This window comes from Leptodactylus fuscus, chromosome 6, assembly GCF_031893055.1.
Source record: "Leptodactylus fuscus isolate aLepFus1 chromosome 6, aLepFus1.hap2, whole genome shotgun sequence".
In the NCBI taxonomy this organism is placed as follows: domain Eukaryota; kingdom Metazoa; phylum Chordata; class Amphibia; order Anura; family Leptodactylidae; genus Leptodactylus; species Leptodactylus fuscus.
Genome location: NC_134270.1, coordinates 160,093,924 through 160,117,015, shown reverse-complemented (window position 1 = coordinate 160,117,015; position 23,092 = coordinate 160,093,924). Strand labels below are relative to the sequence as shown.

At 45.0% G+C, this 23,092-nt stretch overlaps 2 protein-coding genes across 3 annotated transcripts; both read right to left on the bottom strand.

Annotated features, from left to right (window-relative positions):
• Positions 1 to 473: 473 nt before the first annotated feature.
• On the bottom strand, positions 474 to 13,667 carry LOC142208920 (protein DDI1 homolog 2). Of its 2 annotated transcripts, XM_075277793.1 has the most exons (10): positions 13,474 to 13,667; positions 10,808 to 10,937; positions 9,905 to 10,129; positions 9,701 to 9,827; positions 8,916 to 9,043; positions 8,708 to 8,836; positions 7,870 to 7,973; positions 5,768 to 5,957; positions 5,200 to 5,258; positions 2,639 to 2,783 (listed from the first exon to the last, which is right to left on the bottom strand). In XM_075277793.1, exons 1-9 carry the CDS (start codon positions 13,609 to 13,611, stop codon positions 5,242 to 5,244), a joined length of 1,188 nt encoding a protein of 395 aa, XP_075133894.1. In that variant the 5' UTR covers positions 13,612 to 13,667; the 3' UTR covers positions 2,639 to 2,783; positions 5,200 to 5,241. The 2 variants fall into 2 exon arrangements, with proteins under 2 accessions (XP_075133893.1, XP_075133894.1); XM_075277792.1 differs by lacking the exon at positions 5,200 to 5,258 and having other exon boundaries at positions 474 to 2,783.
• Positions 13,668 to 15,258: 1,591 nt separating this feature from the next.
• DDOST (dolichyl-diphosphooligosaccharide--protein glycosyltransferase non-catalytic subunit) lies at positions 15,259 to 21,304 on the bottom strand. The gene is made up of 11 exons (XM_075277791.1): positions 21,133 to 21,304; positions 18,574 to 18,684; positions 18,305 to 18,391; positions 18,105 to 18,208; positions 17,922 to 18,016; positions 17,740 to 17,833; positions 17,380 to 17,528; positions 16,931 to 17,078; positions 16,089 to 16,209; positions 15,883 to 15,989; positions 15,259 to 15,745 (listed from the first exon to the last, which is right to left on the bottom strand). Exons 1-11 carry the CDS (start codon positions 21,278 to 21,280, stop codon positions 15,596 to 15,598), a joined length of 1,314 nt encoding a protein of 437 aa, XP_075133892.1. The 5' UTR covers positions 21,281 to 21,304; the 3' UTR covers positions 15,259 to 15,595.
• Positions 21,305 to 23,092: the final 1,788 nt, after the last annotated feature.

The window sequence follows — 23,092 nt, the reverse complement described above, 5'->3', positions numbered from 1 at the left end:
GTATAATACAGGATGGAACTCAGGATCATAAGTAATGTAATGTATGTACACAGTGACTGTACCAGCAGAATAGTGAGTGCAGCTCTGGAGTATAATACAGGATGTAACTCAGGATTAGTACAGGATAAGTAATGTATGTACACAGTGACTGCACCAGCAGAATAGTGAGCGCAGCTCTGGAGTATAATACAGAATGTAACTCAGGATCAGTACAGGATAAGTAATGTAATGTATGTACACAGTGACTGTACCAGCAGAATAGTGAGCGCAGCTCTGGCGTATAATACAGGATGTAACTCAGGATCAGTACAGGATAAGTAATGTAATGTATGTACACAGTGACTGTACCAGCAGAATAGTGAGTGCAGCTCTGGAGTATAATACAGGATGTAACTCAGGATCAGTACAGCATAAGTATTGTAATGTATGTACACAGTGACTGTACCAGCAGAATAGTGAGTGCAGCTCTGGAGTATAATACAGGATGTAACTCAGGATCAGTACAGGATAAGTAATGTAATGTATGTACACAGTGACTGTACCAGCAGAATAGTGAGCGCAGCTCTGGAGTATAATACAGGATGTAACTCAGGATCAGTACAGGATAAGTAATGTAATGTATGTACACAGTGACTGTACCAGCAGAATAGTGAGTGCAGCTCTGAAGTATAATACAGGATGTAACTCCAATCAATATAGGGTTTATTGTGGTTTATGTACATTGCATCTGTTTGTAACCTGTAAAATGAGGATCTGAGGTAAAATGAGGTTCTATATGAAACCTTTAAAATAAGGTTCTGAGGCAAATATAGGCCCATGGTTTGATGGTCAAGGCCAGCAATATAAACACTACATTTCCCAAATGCACAACAACAGAGCTGAACCTGGTAGCTTGTAAGTTTTTGTACCCGATGACATTAAACATGCAGAATTGTGCAAGCAGCTCTAGATGTGACTGGAGTAGAAAACAATTTAATGTGATATATCTAATATTAGCATAAACTATGAAAAAGGGAGAATTTAGGGAATATTTGGCTTCAGTGCCACAGTCAGGACGTTAGAACGGTGGCGACGAGGCTGCAAACCCTTTCCCAGCAGCAAAAAGCAGCCACAGTGAAACAGTAAAATACAGTAAAGGCAAAAAAAGATAGAAAATTGCATTCATTATGGCTCTCAGATTTCTAGAAAGTCTGACCCTACAGCACAGACACAGCCTAGAAGACCCTGGGGTTAAAACAAACAAAATTGCTTTCATGGCTTTGGGAGGCGCAAAGTGCAGGACGACCTCAATGATGTTGCACAGTCCTATCAGGATCTCGCCCACAGGAGGACATTCAGGGCAACCGCTGCAGAAACAAGACGAGGTCGCAGGCCGCCAGCCACATAAAGCAGGTCCTGTCCATCTTCTGCACATGGAGGACAAGAGGCAAGTTCTCATACAATGTCCAATGGCGGTACAGATGCAATAAATTATGAGGGGACGACAATATTCCTGGCAAGTAAAGCAAGCAATGCCAGCTCCACGTTCCCATCAGCTCTTTCCAGGGCAACAAGGGCATCCTGCACAGTGAAGCCTGCACCTACAATGCGCTCTACAGCAGAGGTTGAGGGGGCATCTGATGGCTGCACAGAGGCGCTCCATTCACAGACCACTCCGGTAGGTTCATTGCCCAGTCCTGGAAGCTGTTCATTCCCTGATCCTAGGTCACTGGAGTTACTCACCACACCAGTGACCACGTCATGATTCAACACAGTGCCAGGCGGGTGCTGATCAGGAGCCGATTCCATTACAGCAGACAACTCTATGCAGTCATTAGGATAGTCATTACTTAAGGAACCCTGGAAGGAGTCCTCTGGGTTGTCTGCCTCATTACACCCAGATGATTCCTCAGTGACTTGTCCACTTGTTCCATTATCCTGATGAAGATTGTTGGCCAGGTCCCCATTTTGGCTGGATTCCCGATGACTGCCCTGAACAACATCAGCAAGATCAGCCTCACAGCTCAAAGCTCCAGTATCCTCTCCAGCCCGAGCAGTGCTTTGTCCACTGATGATCAGTAACTTATGAAGTTCCTTCAAGGCAGCGGCCAAGGAAAAGCAGCTTTCCTCTCCATCCTGACTCAAGATGCTTGGTAGCTTTGGGCAATCTTGCTTCGTCACAATGTCCACATCTCTGGACTCCTCAGGAATAGTGGGGATGTCACTAGAAGACACTTGTTGGCACTCAGAATCCTGGACACTAGTGACGTTCACCCCAGGGCTGCATCTATCAAGATTAGAAATCATCTCTGTGTCCAATTCCATCATGTCTTCAGAAACTGCACAAGGAGTATCAGTCACTTCTTGCCCTCCATCTTCCACAGGGGCTTCTGTAGAAGGAGGAGGTGCGTCCCCTGGATGAGGCTCCCACACCGATTCCTCATAAGCCACCGAGCCAACATCAGAAATGGAGGCAACATCAGATTTAGCAGTAGCAGCCAGCAAGTGCCCCGGGCCCCTCTCAGCAACAGATGATTGAGAAGCTGAAGACTCTGCTCTGCTTTGGCCATCAGCAACAGCATTTCCTAATGAATTGGATGCATCCCCCATTTGGCCACTGCCTTCTGTATGGAAATCACTGCTGCAGGCAACATCTGCTCGGGGAACGTCTCTACCTTCTGTGGCAGAGGACGGTGTGGACACTGGATGAGCAAGGGGGATGTTGTCTGAACTGTGGACAGCGTGGGTAGATCCATCCATCGGTGGCACCAGTGACGGACCTGCCTCTGAGGTAGATTCCTTGTCTGGAAAGCAGTAAAACAAGAATTAATGTTTTAGCAAAGTACCAGCTCAACCTATAAGGTATTATTAATCTATGTACCCCGATACACTGGACCCCAAGAACCCAGCCCATCCATTCAGCAGAGAATATCAGTGACATCACGGAGAACACACCCAATGAGCTTAGGCCCGGTTCACATCTGCGTTTGGCAAATCTGTTTGAAATCAGTATTTAACATCTTCAAAAACTAATTTCAGAGTGTCCGCATGAAAACTGTACATAAGTATGAGCCTATACAGTCACTACGCATAGATAAGTCACTAGAGAGCAGCAGTATTATTACCAAGACTACCCATCCATTCACTAGAGAGCAGCGGTGACATCCCCGAGAATAAGCCTATAAAGTCACTAGAGAGCAGTGGTGACATTACAGAGAAAGAGCCTATCCAGTCACTAGAGAGCAGTGGTGACATCCCCGAAAATAAGCCTATCCAGTCACTAGAGAGCAGTGGTGACATCCCCGAAAATAAGCATATCCAGTCACTAGAGAGCAGTGGTGACATCCCCGAAAATAAGCCTATCCAGTCACTAGAGAGCAGTGGTGACATTACAGAGAAAGAGCCTATCCAGTCACTAGAGAGCAGTGGTGACATCACCGAGAATAAGCCTATAAAGTCACTAGAGAGCAGTGGTGACATCCCCAAAAATAAGCCTATAAAGTCACTAGAGAGCAGTGGTGACATCACTGAGAATAAGCCTATAAAGTCACTAGAGAGCAGTGGTGACATTACAGAGAATAAGCCTATAAAGTCACTAGAGAGTACTGGTGACATTACAGAGAATAAGCCTATAAAGTCACTAGAGAGCAGTGGTGACATCACTGAGAAGGAGCCTATAAAGTCACTAGAGAGTACTGGTGACATTACAGAGAATAAGCCTATAAAGTCACTAGAGAGCAGTGGTGACATTACAGAGAATAAGCCTATAAAGTCACTAGAGAGTAGCGGTGACATCACTGAGAAGGAGCCTATCCATTCACTAGAGAGCAGCCCTGACACTATATCCTGCCATTTCCTCTTCATGACATATATCAATGGAGATGTCAGAAACAGGGGCCTTTGTGGTCTCCTGTCCAGTAACTGAGTGACTATGGCTGGCCAAATACAAAGACTAAGTGCTAGCAATGAAGAATTCACACCACACAAGAGTTGGTATAAGCTCCTCTCTTAGCCTCAGCAGTGCACAAATAAAGAGACCTTGATTCCACATGTGCAGGTTTTTTTTTTTTATATCCATTTACAGAAAGTAAACAATAACAAGCTCTATCATGAGTCTGATTGGTTGGTCGGGGTATCCGCCTCCTGTGATGTGCCAGGCCCTCCTATGCTCTCATGGGAAACCCTGTAGAATCTTCTTGTGTCCACATGGTCAGGCCTATATCTGAGCACAGCAACCTTCTCATGATGTCTGGTACACTGTCAAAAGCTTATACTACACAGGAATGTTTTTGGAGTTTCAATCTTCACAATCCCATGCGTGTATTACAGTATATACATATGGGCACTCTCTTTGGCTTAGTCCTGAACTCCATCCACCCCCAGCCACTAGGTGTGTGAGGGGCTGGGGGTTGATTGAATTTTATCTGTTCACGCTGACAGCCTAGCTGGTTTTTCCACCATTGCTTAGATATGTCCTCTTGAATTGTCTATTCTGGTCTATTGTATTGACTCTTTTGAAATGCTCAACCACTTTGGCACCAGACACTTCCATGCCCATTGTCTCCAGCCAAAAGGATACGGCTCAAATCAGATGGAGTGAGACGTCTCCCCAGAAAACAATGGATTACAAGATGGAAGCATAGACATAGGATTTTAATTTCAACCTGGGAAAAGAGGCATATCATAGCTATACCCAGATATTGCTGGCGTCACCTTGTCACCTAATATTATATTCAGTTTGAACATAAATAGTTCTACTGGATTTAGTTTTAAGGATAACAATGTTTTGTGATTCATATATTTACAACCTTCACAGAGACATCTGGTGTCTATTTCACACATTCTGTGTGCAGAAAAGGTTCTGGATTGTTTTGTCAGCTTCAGTATGATAGGTAGGAGCCTTTGCCAATAAGGTCAGGTCCTTATTGGTAAAGGCTTGGCACTACCTCAAAATATACGAAACTTAACCCCATCATTTTTATTTTATTTATATAGATTGTGAGTCCCATATAGAGAGCACAATGTACATTTTTTCCTATCAGTATGTCTTTGTAGTATGGGAGGAAATCCACACAAACACGGGGAGAACATACAAACTCCTTGCAGATGTTGTTCCTGGTGGGATTCAAACCCAGGACTCCAGCACTGCAAGGCTACAGTGCTAACCACTGAGCCACCGTATTGCCCCGACCCCATCATTTCTATTCCTTGTTCGATTACCTGCGGGACGGCCCCTCCTGCAGCAGATTACACACACATGCATCATGGTTTCCGCTGGTCTGTGAGGATTAGGAGACAAAACAGCAAACGGGTATTAAGAGAACACAATAAGCCACAAGCAGTTAGTCACAAAACCCCAGGATGCCCCTTCTGAATACAGGCTGATATAAACAGGACTTGCCTCTGCCCTGTTCCATCACCTGAGATGTAAAGAATTAATTTTGTTCTGGCTGCTCCCTGGGTCTGTGTGTACACGTCAACCAGCATTCTTTTATATCACAGGCCACATTCTGTATACAGGGTACGGGGCTTTTCTATTTCATGAATTACTTTTATAACAAATCCCCTTTACTGAGGGAAGGATGAATAATACAATATGAGGTTACGCAGGCAGAGACCCTGCCAACATACATTCACAACAAATGTTCCTGTGGTCATGTATGTGTAGTCTCGTCTCTGGTTATCCGAGCACACACCGCATGCCACAGAAAACACATGCACATAATACAGACATCATACACAGCATATAATGGAGTACACATGCATCGAGCACACACATGCAGCATACCTGCTTCCTCAGCAGACTTCTGCAATACTTCTGCTAACTCCCGATCTGCAATGTCCTCAGGGCGTATGTCTTCTGTCCCAGGGCCATATGCCAGTCGTGCACACTCTGGAAGCTCACCCTCAGGCAAGAAGCTAGTCCTTGTGCCTGTAGTGCCAATGACTAAGACATTCTTCTCCAGGTCAATGGAGCACTGAGAGGAGATACAAGATTACAGGACACCCCACAATCAGCATAAGAAAAGTAGTAGCATTCTGACTGCACACAAAAACATGAATGCCACTAAAGCATACAGCTTCAGACACAGTGAGCAATATAGTAGAGCTATTATACTGAAGAGAAAGAGTCAGATGTAAAAACAATGCTACATCATATAACTGCACACAGGAAGTGCAATGCAGATAGTGAGCAAGCAGGGAATGGGGAGAGGTATAAGTTGTGAAGGTGAAGAGTAAGTGCAGCTCTGAAGTATAATACAGGATGTAACTCCGGATCAGTACAGGATGAGTAATGTAATGTATGTACACGGTGAATGCACCAGCAGAATAGTGAGTGCAGCTCTGGAGTATAATACAGGATGTAACTTAGGATCAGTACAGGATAAGCAATTTAATGTATGTACACAGTGACTGTACCAGCAGAATAGTGAGTGCAGCTCTGGAGTATAATACAGGATGTAACTGAGGATCAGTACAGGATAAGTAATGTAATGTATGTACATAGTGACTGCACCAGCAGAATAGTGAGTGCAACTCTGGAGTATAATACAGGATATAACTCAGGATCAGTACAGGATAAGTAATGTAATGTATGTACACAGTGACTGCACCAGCAGAATAGTGAGCACAGCTCTGGAGTATAATACAGGATGTAACTCAGGATCAGTACAGGATAAGTAGTGTAATGTATGTACACAGTGACTGTACCAGCAGAATAGTGAGTGCAGCTCTGGAGTATAATACAGGATGTAACTGAGGATCAGTACAGGATAAGTAATGTAATGTATATACACAGTGACTGCACCAGCAGAATAGTGAGCGCAGCTCTTTAGTATAATACAGGATGTAACTTAGGATCAGTACAGGATAAGTACCGTATATACTCGAGTATAAGCCGACCCGAATATAACCTGACCCCCCTAATTTTACCACAAAAAACTGGGAAAACTTATTGACTCGAGTATAAGCCTAGGGGGGAAATGCAGCAGCTACTGGAAAATTTCAAAAATTAAAATGGTCGTAGTTTTTGGGTGCAGTAGATGCTGGGGAAGGGGAGGGGGTGTTTTGGTTGTCTGTCTGCCCCTTCCCTGAGCTTGAGGACTGTTTTTTTTTTACCCCACTTGGAATTCAGTCTGGCTGAATATAGGGTATCTGAAGTGCTCCTATTAACCCCTTCCTGATGGAAGAGGAGCACTGCAGATCCCCTATATTCAGTAGACAGGGCACTGTCAGACACAGGGATACCTAATGTGTATGTGTTTCACAGTCATTTTCTACTTTTGTACGTATTCTAGGGAAAGGAGGGATTAAGAACTTTTATTTATTTATTTTTAAATTTTTGCACTATTTTATGGGAGATTCTATACATTGACATTGTGGCTGGTCATAAACCGCCCTCACCCTCCTAAAAAAAAAAAAATAAAAAAAATAAATTTCTGACTCGAGTATAAGCCGAGGGGGGCTTTTTCAGTACAAAAACTGGGCTGAAAAATTCGACTTATACTCGAGTATATACGGTAATGTAATGTATGTACACAGTGACTGCACCAGCAGAATAGTGAGCGCAGCTCTGGAGTATAATACAGGATATATCTCAGGACCAGTACTGGTTATGCACTATAATGTGCATATATGCTAAATTCTATATGTGACCTGGAATATGGGAATCAGAGGTGAATATAGGTGTATATTTCTATGAGATTTTTTTTTTAATACATATTTTAAAAAGATAACTTTTGCAATTCAGCCACTGAACTCCTATGAGGCGTGAGCTTTCTCATAAATCAGGCACACCCTCCACTAGCCTTCATAAATCTCCCCAGAGGTTTTTACCACATGATGGTATTTGTGGCCCCATGCTTGTGTGTAACACTGTGAAGTATATACCTGATGTCGCTTTAACATGTCCAGGCCAAGTAGCATGTCCATTGGCTGTTCCTCCAATATAGAGAATGAGCAGGGTAGGAAGTCTCCCTCAATCTGCACCTGAGCTGCAACACACAAAACACTTATCTTACAAATGGTCAGATCACTAAGCAGAACCAACATCACATAATAATGCATGTAACCCTTATAAACAAGCCTGTAGAAAAAGCAGAATCTGCAACCCAGATAACCCACTAAGCAAAGAAAGCAGAACTGGCATCCCAGATAACACAACATGTAACACATCGTGACTGTCTCATAAGCCTGACTGCAGTCTTAAGACAGCGCTGTTACAGTATTGTGGCTTTCCTAGGAACAAGTGAAACACTTTTCTTCCTTCAGGAGATGAGATATTTTACATACTTTTCCCAGGGAGCATTGCACTTAAGAACTTCCACTACAAAAAAAACTTCTTTCATTTCCAAAATTAATGATTTGCTGTCAGTGAAAAGAAACATTTGTTCCAACTGTAAAAACTTCTGTCCGTTCCTGTTCACACGACAAAGGGGTTTATTTCAATGTATGAATATAGATGTGAGTTAAACACAATGTAATACAATGTATTAGTCTAGGGTCCTGATTGACTGAACTAGTTTTGGCTGGACTAGGTCAGGACCCAATTCTAGCCTCTGGTTGTAAATAAAACTCCCATTCATTGACAGCAAGCATAAGTCTTAAACATTGTAGGGGCAACATGGTGGCTCAGTGGTTAACACTGATGGATCTGCATCAGACAGAACCCAGATCCAGTAAGACTGAATCAGCCATTTAAAGCTCACGAGATTTGTGCAGGACTCACCCAGATGCACTCTGCCGATGATCTTCTGTGTGCCAACCCCCTTGGCAATTCCGGCCCACCTCCTATCCACCAGCCTCATGATATGACAGCGCTCAGCACAGGCCTGGCTCATTATAGTCATCTGAGCTCCTGTGAGGAAAGAGACGGAGAAGAGTGACCCCCTTGCAGTATGAACCCCACAATGACCGCTGCGTTGAGTGCTGCTCACCTGAGTCTACAAAGGCTTTCACGGGGTACCCATTGACTTTGCAGTTAATGTAGAGCATCACCACCTGGCCAAAACTCTCCGGAGCCTCCTCCATGGCGATGGTCATGTTTTCTTCAATATTCTGCTGCCTGCAAGAAGAAAAGTCACATTCACTCACAGCCTGAAAGCGTCACGGACAATGGCCAAACAATCACATCCACGAGGTCTCCACTGCCTCTTAGGACTGTGACAGAGAGAAGACCTTCATATAGCACTGCATAACTTTATTCATACTGATCCCAAGGTACATCAAGTCCTAACCTCCAGCCACATCCAGCACAATGATTCAATGTGGAAACCACTGTATAGTCTGTCTGTCTGTATAGTCACTGCCGAGGGCAGTACAACGATGTCAATCCTGAATTACATCCTGAATCCTCAATTACATTGTCATTACAGGTCTGGATGTGAGAACCAAATTGTGACTGCAGCTCTGGGTGTCACTAGAGTACAAAGTATTCTGTGACTCTGGAGCACAAGGAGAAGTAAATCTAACCCTAAAATCAGATGTATATTAGATATGCATCTCTGACCCCCTCTACTTCACCAATCAGCATCCTATGGCAAAATTATCACTCGATTTCTTCAGTGCATGCTGGGAGCTGTAGTCACTACCGTTACAATGGATAACATGCCAATTAATCCGACTGTTCAGGACTGAACAAAGTAATCACAGATTAGCAGCAGTGTGGCCAAACACTGCAAGGCAATACTAGAGACCATGGATCCCTGACTAAGAGCCGCACCTTATGTCTTCTTCTATTTTAGCCTGAGCTTCTAGGTCAAATGGATCAGCAGAAAAGAGTCGAATCCTCTCCTGCTCCCGCCGGGCTCGTTCCTGCTGCTGTTCCAGGAGAACTTTGGTGAATTTTTCTGCAGGAAAGAAGAAAGACAGATGAAGCTGCTGCGATCGTTATCCATTGGCAGCATGAAGACGGAGCACTACATACCCAGGTCGCCACTCAGTAGCGCCTCTGCCAGGGGAGGATTCCGCTCTTTCAGAAGTGACAGCTCATGTGGATTGGCCAGCAGCATCTCCCGCAGCAGAGCAGGGTTATCCAGACCCTGAGGAAAAGAGGTGGAATCTGGAGCAGGAGCCCTGGGTTGAGGAGGGGCAGCCTGTGGTCTGGAGGTCCCGGGCACAGCAATGCTACTGAAATCTATCCGGGGCAAACCTGTGGAGAGGATACAAGAGTCACCTAGTGCCAACCTGTATTGTGGAAACTATACATGGGCAGAGCTCTCGGTATAGGTCAAGTGGGTGGCACAAGCTCCATAAACAGCCCATCCACAGTCAACATAAAGCAACAAAAGATTGCATTTCCAAAGACAGACTACAGGTGTAATGCTGCTTTTAAAGGCACACAGTAGCAGCTATAGATCTTTGCCCATCAGCTACCATGACAATCCAGACACAGCAGGAACAGCCAGTGCAGGAGGTCCCCCAAACCACAACCCATCTGCAACAACCACCCTGGTCTGACTGCCCTGCACGACCTGAATACACATGGAACTCAGTATCACTTTACTGATCTCCAGTTTACCTCTTCCCTTCTACTCCAATCACATCCACAGCTGCAGTCACAGTTCTACTGTTTTGTTTCACTGGTCTTCATGTCCCTCCTTTGGCAATGTTTGTATAGTGTGTGCTCTGACATGCTGCACTGTGACAGATGGAGTGAATACTGGAGCCACAGACACTCTGCCCCTCCCCCGTAAAGAACATGCTGCAATTATAAGACCTAAATAAATGTCTGTCGGTACAGTGCTGCAGCTCTGAATGTAACTGGAGTATAAGCCCATAGTCTTTAGTCTGCTAAAAAATATATTTGAGTTATGGTTCAGTTTCTTACCAGGAAATGCTGCAGCTGGACGTGGCTCGGCAGGATCTTTCTGGCGTAGGACCACCACGTCGCCATCCTTTAAGCCGTAGGAGGCTAGCGAGCGCTGGTTGTCAGTCAGCGGCTGCTCTGCATAGATGATCTACAAGACAAAGTACACTGGGTGACATTAGATCTAACAATCCCCCCTTCCCATAGCTGCAGCCACCCAGCTTTCTGGGAGTCCTGCACGATAATCAGACATGTGGTAAGACATCTTTTATGCCTCCCCTTGTGCTACTGTCATGCACCGAAAATATGATAACAGTAAGAGATAATAGTGGCGGTGGTGAGGCAGAGCCTCTTGGTGTCATGGATAAGGTGTGGCCAGACATATAAGGTGTGGCCAGACTGGAAAACATGGCTGACACATGGACCGTATTTCTCAGCCCAATCGCAGCTTTAGCGCCATTTCCAATTCCAAACATTTCACACCTGACCCTACATTAGGAAAGCCTATGGCTCAATGTCTTCTCCATTCACACCCAAAGAGTAAACTACTGAAACCTGTATGTGGTTTACTTGTCAGTGTGTGCTAACAGTAGTCCAGCAAGTAAAGGGTGTGTAAATCCATGTAACATGTAATGGAGCGCTACACTGTGGATTTCTGCTCTGAGGCTCCAGGTGCGGCGTCATCTCATGCACTGCGTCTCTTCATGTTCTACCCGTCAGGCAGGAAATTCTAGATAAAGGTGCAGCCCGAATTGCTTTGTCCCTGCATGTCCCACCACCCAATACAGACAAGTCACACTATCGCAGGAGGCGGGGCCTCAGAGCATCCACAAGACTGAGGAGGGGCAGGACAGAGGTGCAGAGTATTAAGGGGCAACATATCTGGGCTAATATGATTTTACTAATGAAAATTGGAACCGATGTCAGGTAAGAACTTGTCAATGGCTACTAAAGATAGGAAAAACCTCCACAGAAAACAGATGAGAACACCATAGTGACTCAGCGCTGCATCTACAGTCTATTTTATCACATGATCCAGGGGGCGCTGCCACAGAGGCTTATCCCGTCACATGACCTGGGGAGCACAGTAATGTGGAATTATTCGTCACATGACCCCGGAGTCAGGCTGCAGTATGGCAAACATGCAGGTCATTAGAAATCTGCCTCATGTTAAGGCCTCACGTTGCGGAAATGCAGCTTTTTTTTTTTTGCCAAAGCCAAGAGTGACTGTGAAAGAAATGGGGAATATTTAGGAGGTTGTTATACTTCTCCCTTCTGCTCAATCCACTCTGGGCTTTGGAAAAAAAAAAAAAAAAAACCCGCAGAAAAATCTGCAACATAAAATGCTGTGTTTCCGCAACGTGTGGCCTCAGTCTTGAATGGGAACAAAGGCATTGTTTATGGCAACCAGAGCTATACCTTCCCCCACAATGCCTGCAAAGCTCTGCACTCTCCTCCTCCGGCAACCCCCTCTATGATGTTGCTGTATTATACCTGTGGAAGAAGGGGGCTCGGGAGGGGGCATCTGTATTACTCCCTCCTTCTTAAGTATATCCTCAGGTCTCTCTGTGTTCTTTAGGATATCTATATTCCACCCTCAGTATAGATCTGTGTATCCCCCTTGTATTCGCATTATATCCTGTGTATATCACACTTAGGCCCATCTACATTGCACTCTCTGTATATATTCCCTTCAGGGATATCTGCACCCCCTGTAATATATCTCTATTCCACCCTTTGTATATAGCCCCCTCAGGTATACTTACATTACAGTGTCTGTATATATCTGCATTGGACCTTCTGAATAGGTCTTGCATTTCCTCAGGTTATCTGTATTCCACTCCCTCTGTATATCTCCCCCTTCCTCAGGTATATATCTCTAATCCACTCTCTGTATATCTCCCCCTTCCTCAGGTATATCTCGCTATTGCACCCCTCTGTATATCTCCCCCTTCCTCAGGTATATATCTATATTCCACCCTCTGTATATCTCTCCCTTCCTCAGGTATATAGCTCTATTGCCCCCCTATGTATATCTCCCCCTTCCTCAGGTATATATCTATATTCCACCCTCTGTATATCTCTCCCTTCCTCAGGTATATAGCTCTATTGCCCCCATGTGTATATCCCCCCTTCCTCAGGTATATAGCTCTATTGCCCCCATGTGTATATCCCCCCTTCCTCAGGTATATATCTCTATTGCCCCCCTCTGTATATCTCCCCCTTCCTCAGGTATATAGCTCTATTACCCCCCTCTGTATATCTCCCCCTTCCTCAGGTATATACCTCTATTCTACCCTTTGTATATCTCCCCCTTCCTCACGTATATCTCGCTATTAACCCCCTCTGTATATCTCCCCCTTCCTCAGGTATATAGCTCTATTGCCCCCATGTGTATATCTCCCCCTTCCTCAGGTATATACCTCTATTCTACCCTTTGTATATAGCTCTATTGCCCCCATGTGTATATCTCCCCCTTCCTCAGGTATATAGCTCTATTGCCCCCATGTGTATATCTCCCCCTTCCTCAGGTATATAGCTCTATTGCCCCCATGTGTATATCTCCCCCTTCCTCAGGTATATAGCTCTATTACCCCCCCTCTGTATATCTCCCCCTTCCTCAGGTATATCTCGCTATTGCACCCTTTGTATACCCTTCCCCTCCCCCAGGTCCCCCTCGCTCTCACCAGGGACTCTGCGGCCGGGATACCGCTCTCCAGCTCACACAGGGCGCGGAAATTCTCCAACTCGAAGTCCTGATCCACATCCAGGGAGAAGGTGATCTCCGTCAGGTCGCGGCGGACGCAGTACACGGTAATTAACATGGCGGCGGACGCTGTTATCGCCCACACCGAACACTCTCACCAACACCGGGGGGCGGAGCCTCGGCGCCACTCACCGCGCAGGCGCAGCTTCCGGCTAAGCGGGTCATCTGACCCTCACGTGGGCTCTACGGCTTCCGCCCTGCACTCGGCGTTGTTTGCCAGCATCTCCCAGCCACTTCCGCTTTATCTGACACTTCTCTGCCCCCAAAGGCAGATGGTACAACTGCAATTTTATCATTGCAGTGGGCAGAGGTTGTGTGGGTGCTGCAGTACTAATATATCTGCAATGTGCAGGGGTATTATAAACACTGGTATCATTCCCATCAGCTTTACCCCCTTATCTTACATGTCAGGATTCATTCTCATCGGCTCTGATCTAATTAAGACAGATGGGCGTCAGTATCCCTCTCCCCAGTACAGGGTAGCAATAACACAGGGCTACAATAGCTTAGGCGGCCATATAGGACACTCCCATAGAACATATAAGGGAAACCAGTCTACACAACGGACATGGCTACAGCTGCTGCATCGGCAGAAGCCATCGCCTCAGAGATGGCCTGTAGGCGGAGAGGAACAAGCAGTTATTTGGGGGTTAGGACCCTCTGCCAGCCACAGGAGTCTCATCTTATATGGCACAAGAGCCACTGCACAGAAGTCTGTAAGCTTGGTGCATCCGATAGGCTTCTAACAGGTAGAAAACAGACACTTCACACCCATGAAAGAAACTAATCCGGATTGGCTGCTACCTCACAGACCTTAGTGCCGATGACCTTGCCACTTATTTCCATGATAAAATTGATAAGATCCGTCAGGAAATTACTGCCCAAGCCCCAGGTGGCATTGATCCCACCACCTACCATAGCAATGATCCCCTCACCAACCGCACTTCAGACTGATCTTCTATCAGGCTAGACGCTACAGCAATGCCTCTGGTCTGTGCCGGTCGTTACACTGGCTGCCTATTCATTATAGAATAAAATATAAAGTTATCCCCCTCCTCCACAAGACTCTCCATAATGCTGCACCTCCCTACATTCCCTCCCTCATCTCTGTCTACCGCCCAACCCGTGTTCTCTGCTCACTCAATGACCTAACACTTACATCCTCTATTATCAGAACCTCCCACGCTCGTATACAAGACTTCTCCCGAGCTGCACCACTTCTCTGGAATGTTCTACCCCAGACAATCAGATTAACTCCCAATTTCTACAGTTTCAAACGCAAACTAAAGACGTATCTTTTCAGACAGGCCTATCACAATGTCTAACGTAAACCCTTAACCCTCTGCTGTCCCCGCTCCCACATTGTCGACAGCTCATAAAGTCTTAGGTTTATGTAATGACAGTCACCTCTATTACAAAAGTGTCTGACCTCTGCATAAGCAATGCCGCCCCTGCTACCTCTTGTGTCACCCCTTCTACCTCATAGATTGTAAGCTCTTGCAAGCAGGGCCCTCAGTCCCATTGTGTGAAATTATTTTCTTTGTAATGTATCTTTCTGTCTGTATTTGAACCCTACAAATTGTACAGTGCTACGGAATATGTTGGCGCTATATAAATAAAATTTATTATTATTAAAACAATTCATAATCATGGAGAGTTATGGGGGAAACACTTATTTTATTTAGAAACGGTCAAAATAAATCTTCAAGTGCCCAATAACATCAAAAAAACTAAATTTGAAAAAAAAAAAAAAAATCACCACCACAGAGAAAACACTTGACCCATGTGCCGTGGAGGGAGGGGCCATCACCATTTTATGTCTCCCCCATTACCAGTTATGGCCCCTGCCCTAAACCGTTGAAATGACGGTTTACAAAAAGATGTCAACTGTAAAAAAAACAAATCTCCACAAATTAAAACAGAAAAAAAAAGACAAGATTTACAACGTAAATACCACCCCCCATCCTCCTGTGGCTCCATCTGGCCCCTGTGGACCGGATGATGACTGCATTCTGCGTTCAGTGCAATTAAGTTAATTTCCTTTAGTCAGATTTTTCCTTCTCCTTCATGTGCAGGAAAACAATGCTGAAGATGAAGAGGCCAAACATCATGGAGAAGGCGCTGGCATAGTAAGGGAATGCGGAAGGAATGAATCGCTCATATTGAGTGTGCTGGAGAGGCCGTACAGACACCTGTGGGACAAAGTCACAGTCAGAGGAGGAGTCACATTCTGTATTATACTGCAGAGCTGCACTCACTATTCTGCAATATATGAGACTGCCAGCAAGCTTCAATGCAGCAGGAGCGTAACATATAGAACAGAACTCACCTGTGTGGCAGAGTAGAGGTGAGTGTATCCCAGTCTGTTGTAATCTACTTTGAACTGAAACACACCATACACGTCTGGAAGCTTGAACTGAACACTGTATTTCCCACCTGTAGGAATAGAGAATTACAACCTGCACATCCTGAGCAACCCAGATAGCAGCAAAGTGAAGGGGGAAGGGAAGATGGGGGTTCTGACACTGAACTCACCGTTCTTCTTAAGGAAGGTTCGGACAAATGGATCAATGCGCACAAATTCCAGCTGTATGTCATCTCCGTCAAAGGGGATCCACTTTCCATCAGAGAGCTTCTCAATCACAATGCTGTACTCCTGTGGAGAGAGGAAAAAAAACAGGACAGTTATGTGATGAAAACAGATGTACAGTCCTAATAAAATACTGGACCATGTAGCACTTGTTTTGGACACTATTCAATGTCATCCTACTGCATGTACTACACCTAGATTTTAACCCTTTTAGTTGGATACTATCATTTGTTAATTTGCTTTTTAGACGTTTTTGGTCCAGTCTGAGATTTACAGATTACGTCAGACATTGTAACAGAAGATATCCAAGTACTGTCCTGCTGGGACCTTTCTTAGCAATTCCATATCTATAGAGCCACCATTCCCAGCAATATTTGGTGTGGGACTACTCTACACAAAGTGGACCTTGCTTTTCCTTGCCAGACCCAACAGAATCAGAAAAGATGCCCCAAAGGGCAGAGCTTCAAACTAACCAAAGGGAAAGAGTCAGAGAACATGTGAACGGAAAGCAGAGGAGGAGTCTGGGGTACCAAGGCTGCAACCCAGTGACATATAAATAAATAGACACCAACAGGTGTGTATTACATGGACACTCAAATTCCAATTGATGTTGTACAATTCTCCCTTCTGCTGAAGGGAAATACTTCACTTGCTGAGCAGCACCCCAGTGTTAACAGCTTATCATAAGGAGTTCGAATAGCTGGATCCCCAGGGAACCTGCTCAATGAATAAAAGGGGTCTGCGATAACCAACTCCTTTAAATTGTCCACTGCACCAAAATCCTTACCACAAGGTCAGTGATAGTATAAGCACTGGGAGGTTCAGTTTCTCCAACCCGGTGGTGAGACACAGCTCCGACCCTCAGCACGCCTTCCTCTTTAAACACCCACCGTGAAAGGGCAACAGCCAGCTCATAATTTCCGGTCTTAGGGTATCTGAATCAGGAAAACAGGAAAAAGCTGAGTGGATTGATGAACTTTTTTAACTTAAAAATATAAGAACTAATAAAGTTTGAAGCCAGGACCCCATGTTGCGAAAACAGCATTTTGGCAATAGGTGGAAATGTCCCAACTACACACTGCAGAAAAAATCTGCAGTGGAAATGCTGCGATTTCAAAAAATGTTTTTTTTGTTGTTTTTTTTTGTTGCTAAGGCTCACTAGAAAGGGACTTAGCCTAACGGAGTAATATCTTGCGCAGCCGCTATAAGTCAGGCATGGATGTCGGCAGGTGGTACCTCTTGGAGCCAGAAGCAGCTTTTTGCACAGCAGAGTTAAAGAAAGCGTCGCTGAAGAAATCCAGGGAGCCACTGAAAACCACACGGGCGTTATTCCTGGCCTGGAGCCCTGCGATCAGGAGGGTATTCTTGCCGACCGCATGTGGGTACTGTGCAACAGAAAGTAGGACATAAAATCAGAATCCTGCTGCATCTGTCAGTTACCATGTTCTGTATTAAGTCAAAATGAAGCTAATATGCAGCAAAGCACTATAAACACACACACATCACGTCACGTCACTGCCATCATCACACCTACATTTGGGACTAGACACAGGATTTCACTAAAACTGTAGTGACTATTACATCTTTCGGCCTTACCTGTGTGATGGGTTTGTCAGGGAAGAAAGAGTAGGAGGTGGAGGAGCCAGTGAGAATGTCTAGCACTAGAGGGTTATCAGGATCGGCCACCATACTGTACAGGACACAAACACAGTTATTAGAACAGCACCTAGATCTCAGATGTAGCATCACATTGTACAGCCAACAATGTAGATACATACCCAACACCTCTGAACAGTATGGGGTTCAGGGTATTTTTGCCCACAATCGTTGGGGCCTTCAGAAGGTTTTCAGCGTCAGCTACAATCAGGGTGTGCTGCAGGTGGTAATAAGAGAGACATCCAGTTACGGGTGTACAGAAAGTCACCAGATTAGGTAGGAGTCCCACATTCCTGAGTACAAACCTGTCCAGGATCTGATATGTCATAGTTGTGGTGGTCGATGACGGCCGTCTTTTCTTCATCAAACTCAATCCCACATTCACTTCCCAACTCACGGAGAGGATCACCTGATACAAAATAACAAACAGGTTAAAAAAATTGTGTCTTTTTCAACCATACTATGTAAACCATTAACCTCAGTATTACCCGGGTGACTCCCTTACCTATATCCGACCCAGCGGCCACCAGCACACTGCCACCACCATCTATGAATGAGCTGATTGTCTCCACATTGATGTTTCCTCCAAAATCTAGAAGAGGCAACAATAGAAGAAATTTCACATATAGGCCTAAGTTGTGGTTTGTTTGTTTTTTGTTATTTTATTTATTTATTTTTTTAAGGGTTACTGGCCCTTTAAGATACTTCATATTTCTTGGATCCTTCTAAGATTCATAGCAGGGGTATAACCTGGAGACTGGTGTATATACAAACCTTCTACTGATGGAGAGAAAATGATCAGGTTGTCATACAGGAATTCTCCATACTTGATAAGGGAGAGGCTTGGGTCATCTGCGGTCTTGAAGGAAAGATCAAACCCCCTGTCTGTAAATCAAAAGGACGATTATTGGTACAAGATGTACAAGGACAGAGGAAAACCCCCCAAAAAACATTCATTCGTGGATCCAGCAAATTTTGTCATATTCCACAGATGCTCTAGAATGCATAAGGATGATGGCAAGTGAAACAAGGCTGATGAGATGGGTTACAAAGAAAGTCTGCTCAAGATTGCAGTGGTCCAACACCCAGGAGCCTGGCTGATCAGCTGTTTGAAGAGCATGCAGCCTCATGAACACATACCAAGAACAGTCGCTATGCAAATGAACAGTGCTGTGCTTGGTATTGCAGAAAAGACCATTCACGTGCATGGGACTGAGCTGCAAATAGGTCATGTGACCAACGAACATAACGTTACATGGCCCGTGCAGAAGAAATGGCGCTCAGGGAGAACCATTGCTGTCTCAAGCAGCTGATCCATGAGGATCCCAGGATAGGTCATCAATTTATAACTCCTGCAAATCCCCTTTAGGCTAAGGCCCCACAGGTCGTAATCGCAGCGCTAAAGCGCTGTGGAAAGAACCACTGCGCGATTGCATTGCAGTTCTTTCCGCAGCACTTTGAAGAGAAAGTTCACAGAGTTTTGCTCAGCGGACTTCTCTCCCCACTATATCTACGGGAAAGCTGCCGGCATTTCCGTAGATATAATTGACATGCTGCGATTTCTTCCGCAAAGTGGGCATGGGATTTGCATGAATCCCATCGCCTTTGCTTGCACTGTATAACGCCGTGATTTTTCCGGCAGCGTCTCCACTGCGGGCAAATCACGGTGTTTACCTCCCCTGGAGCCCTGGCCTTAAGCTAAAAGCTGTGGAAAAACCACAGCGGAAATAGTTTCTTCTATGGATTTTCTACTTCAATAATAACTATAGGAAAACCACCAGCGTTTCCATAAGTATAAAGGACATACTGCGATATAAAAACAGACAATGGTTTTGGAAATATCAGTGTTTCCACTGCGGGTATTTTTCTGCAATGTGTGGATGGGATTCACTAGAATCTCATCCACTTTGCAGCAATTATAAAATGCTATGGTTTACACCACATGAGGCCCCAGGCTCAAAGGGGTTATACAAAAATAAAAGTCTGCCTTCTCCCAGAACCAGCACCATAGAAGTAAAACGGAGCTGCAATACCAGGCGTGTCCTATGAATATATGTGGTGCCGTTTCAAACAGAAATGTTTTTGTTATTCTGAAACAAACCCTTTAAACTAATTACTGCACCATATAAGGGTGTAAAACACAAAGGCAAACATCCATTTAAGAGTGACAATACACAATTTACTACCAATTCCTAGGCAGCATCTGTAAATAAAAGGTTCTCCAGGGTTTGTTTTTTTAAAAAAAAACAAAAAAAAAAAAACAACTACCCTCAGGTCCAATGCTCCACACCCTGCTGACAGGCTGTGTGAAGGAGACATGGTACACCTGCGAGCGCCTTGACCCTTTCACTGTTTATTCATAGTGGCTGTTTGATGTAGTTGCAGCCATATCCCATCAAAGTGCATAGAATGAGGCTGTAATTACATTGAACAGCCACTATGAAACAGTATACAATGTCAACAGCCAAAAGGGTTGCTCAGGGAGCGTAATTCACTTACCTGATCTGGCAGATGATGAAAGGGACACGGATTCCGGCCTCATCACAACCCACTGGTCACAAGATCAGAAGCAGCTCTCCATCTGCTCCCTCCTTTTACCTATACTATGACGAGACTAGATGACTATAGTAAAGCTAGCCATAGCCTTACTATAGTCAGCTAGTCCTGATAGAGGTAATCGATTCCTTGTGAGATCAGGGATGGGGGGAGCCCCGATTCTGATCTAGTCACACAACCAGAATCCCCAAGTTCATCATCATCCAGATCAGGTAAGGATCTCCTTACTATAGCAAGTGCTCAGGTTCTTCTCTATCATCCCTGCCCTATACCATCCTGCTTTACATCAGAGATCAGTCTCTGCAGTGTAATGTGCAATGGCATGGTGCACACATTAGATCTCAGTACATGAGCAGTGCTCTCCGGCCCATGGGCCGCACTGATGTGCTGTGCAGGGATTGTCAGCTGTTTCACACCCTTATGTAGCCCTGTAATGTGACAATGGCTGAGGCAGGCTCTAGTAAAGCAGTCACCATGACAGTCCAGTCTGATCCGCAGGGACCTAGTTATAGAGCAGATGCCTTGTACAGTGTCATGGCTACATCCTGCTCACACAGCTGAGGTGTTTGCTACAATTGCACCCTGTCTAGATAGTCCCCTAGAGGTGAACAGTCTGGACTTTAGGCTGACACATTGTAACAACCAGGACAGTAACTGACTAATGATACAATGTCACAAACCCTCAGCTGTGAGCAGGACGGGATTCCTATCGCGTTGATCAGACTTCCATTGACCACTCCATAGATTACGTGGGTCATCGCTATGTCTCATTCTCACCGCTCAGGCTGCGGAAAAAAAGCGAGTGCGTCTCCCGCAGGTTAATGTTCTCCAGCAGGACCAGGGTTCGGGATCCGGCAAGGGCCCCGGGGCTCAATACCAGGGCGACCAAGAGCAGCAGCGCGGAACACAGGGGAGCAGCCATCATTCCCGGTCCTGAGAGGCCACCTTCACGTCACCGGAAGTGCCACTGAGCCGACCAATAACACGGCGCCACCTCCTGTCAAACCATAATCACGTGAACGTCGCTAGGCTCGTCATGGTTGCCATCTTTATTATGGGCAGCCTATGTCTACTTCCGTATTTTAATCATCACTTCAAAGTTGGAAAGTGGGCAAAACAATGCGCATGTGCAAATTTGCTTGTTTGCTCTTGACCAATCAGGAAGCGACAACGCGGTGTTCACGTGATGCCTTTTGAAAAGAGCGGGAATTCTGAGGTAACCTGAGAAGCTTCGGCTCTGTGTTTTACTGGACAATGTAGAGTTATACACTGGTGTACTACAAGTCTCAGAAAGTACACTGTGTACTCAGCAGGTGAATGTATGTTTAACTTTTACTTAGCAACCCAAAAATTCCTGTCTTAGTGTCTCTGTGACTGAAGAGATGTATAAATGTAACACAACCCTCACTGCTTATATACACAGAGGTACATTTTAGGTGAAGATTTATACAGGGTCTTCGGAAAGTAAGTGCACAAAATCAAAGGGTGAATGTTATCCGGTATATGAAGTGTTTTTTTTTTATTAATGAACATGTGACCGGAAATTCATCATTGTGGCGCCGCAGGTAGACCGAGATGTCGGTTTCCTATCCCTCGGAGAAACGTAGAAGATATTTTCTTGTGGGGACATATCAAGTCCGTCGTGTACGCAACGCCTGAGCCAACCCGCGAAGAGCTCGTGAACTGCATCCACTCTGCGATCGTCGCGGTGAGGGCCATGCCAGGAGTCTGTGACCGGGTGCGTCAATCCATCTCCCGGCGTTGCACTGCTTGCATCGAGACAGGCAGCCAGCACTTCCAGCAATTCTTGTAAATAAGTAACAGCGATTAAACTGATTTCCCATTAAAGCGCTTTCTCTTCTTCATTTCCTCTGACATCACCAGGTAAATGCTGGATATTTATCGCCAAAGATAAACCAGGATCTGGTTGTCATGAGAGGAATTCGGGAACCTTCTTTAGGAAAACTTTTCTTACTCCCCTATGACATATCTAATCCCAATTTGGCGCCATATGTATGCCTGGCTAGGATATATAGGTTTGTCTGGTTGGCACCTATATTCACATAGTGCTGCGAGATCACATTTTACTGCCATGTTTAACGCAAAATTGCATCATTTTATTTTTAATGTAGATTGTGAGCCCCATATAGGGATCACAATGTACTTTTTTTTTTTTTTTTTCCTATCAGTAAGTCTTTGTAGAATGGTAGGAAATCCACATAAACACGGGGAGAACATACAAACTCCTTGCAGATGTTGTTCCTGGTGGAATTCGAACCCAGGACTCCAGCGCTGCAAGGCTACAGTGCTAACCACTGAGCCACCGTGTTGCCCCCAAAATTGCACCAATTTGTTTTTGTTTTGTGTGAAATTGCAGTATTTTGTGGCAAACTGGGCTGTAAACTGAGATTTTACAGCACCCTGTGAATTTACCTTTGGGAAGATACCTAAGATACCTGTCTGTGCTTGGATACCATAAAACTGGGGTCACACGGCAACTCAAAGATTGCCATGCCATCCTGTGATTCCTTCACTTATGTTAGTCAGTGGAGTCACATGGCAACTAGAACTTGCAGTTGTGTCGCCTGTTCTCAGTCAAATGCAGCCCTTGTTACTTGGGACCGTATCATAGTGGTGTAAATGTAAACTGACTCACAATCAGTTTAGAAAAAAAAAAACAAAAAAACATTAGTTCAGACCATATGCATGAGATATATGTCAGTTGAACGCTCTATTG

Excerpts from the sequence above, each read along its gene's own strand:
- LOC142208920 (XM_075277792.1), bottom strand. The coding sequence starts at position 13,611 with ATGTTAATTACCGTGTACTGCGTCCGCCGCGACCTGACGGAGATCACC. Across the intron at positions 10,938-13,473 it reads TCCCGGCCGCAGAGTCCCTG|ATCATCTATGCAGAGCAGCC; the intron begins GTGAGAGCGAGG and ends TTTGTCTTGTAG. Across the intron at positions 10,130-10,807 it reads TCCAGCTGCAGCATTTCCTG|GTTTGCCCCGGATAGATTTC; the intron begins GTAAGAAACTGA and ends TCCTCTCCACAG.
- DDOST (XM_075277791.1), bottom strand. The coding sequence starts at position 21,280 with ATGATGGCTGCTCCCCTGTGTTCCGCGCTGCTGCTCTTGGTCGCCCTG. Across the intron at positions 18,209-18,304 it reads GGCCGCTGGGTCGGATATAG|GTGATCCTCTCCGTGAGTTG; the intron begins GTAAGGGAGTCA and ends ATTTTGTATCAG. Across the intron at positions 18,017-18,104 it reads ACATATCAGATCCTGGACAG|CACACCCTGATTGTAGCTGA; the intron begins GTTTGTACTCAG and ends TACCACCTGCAG.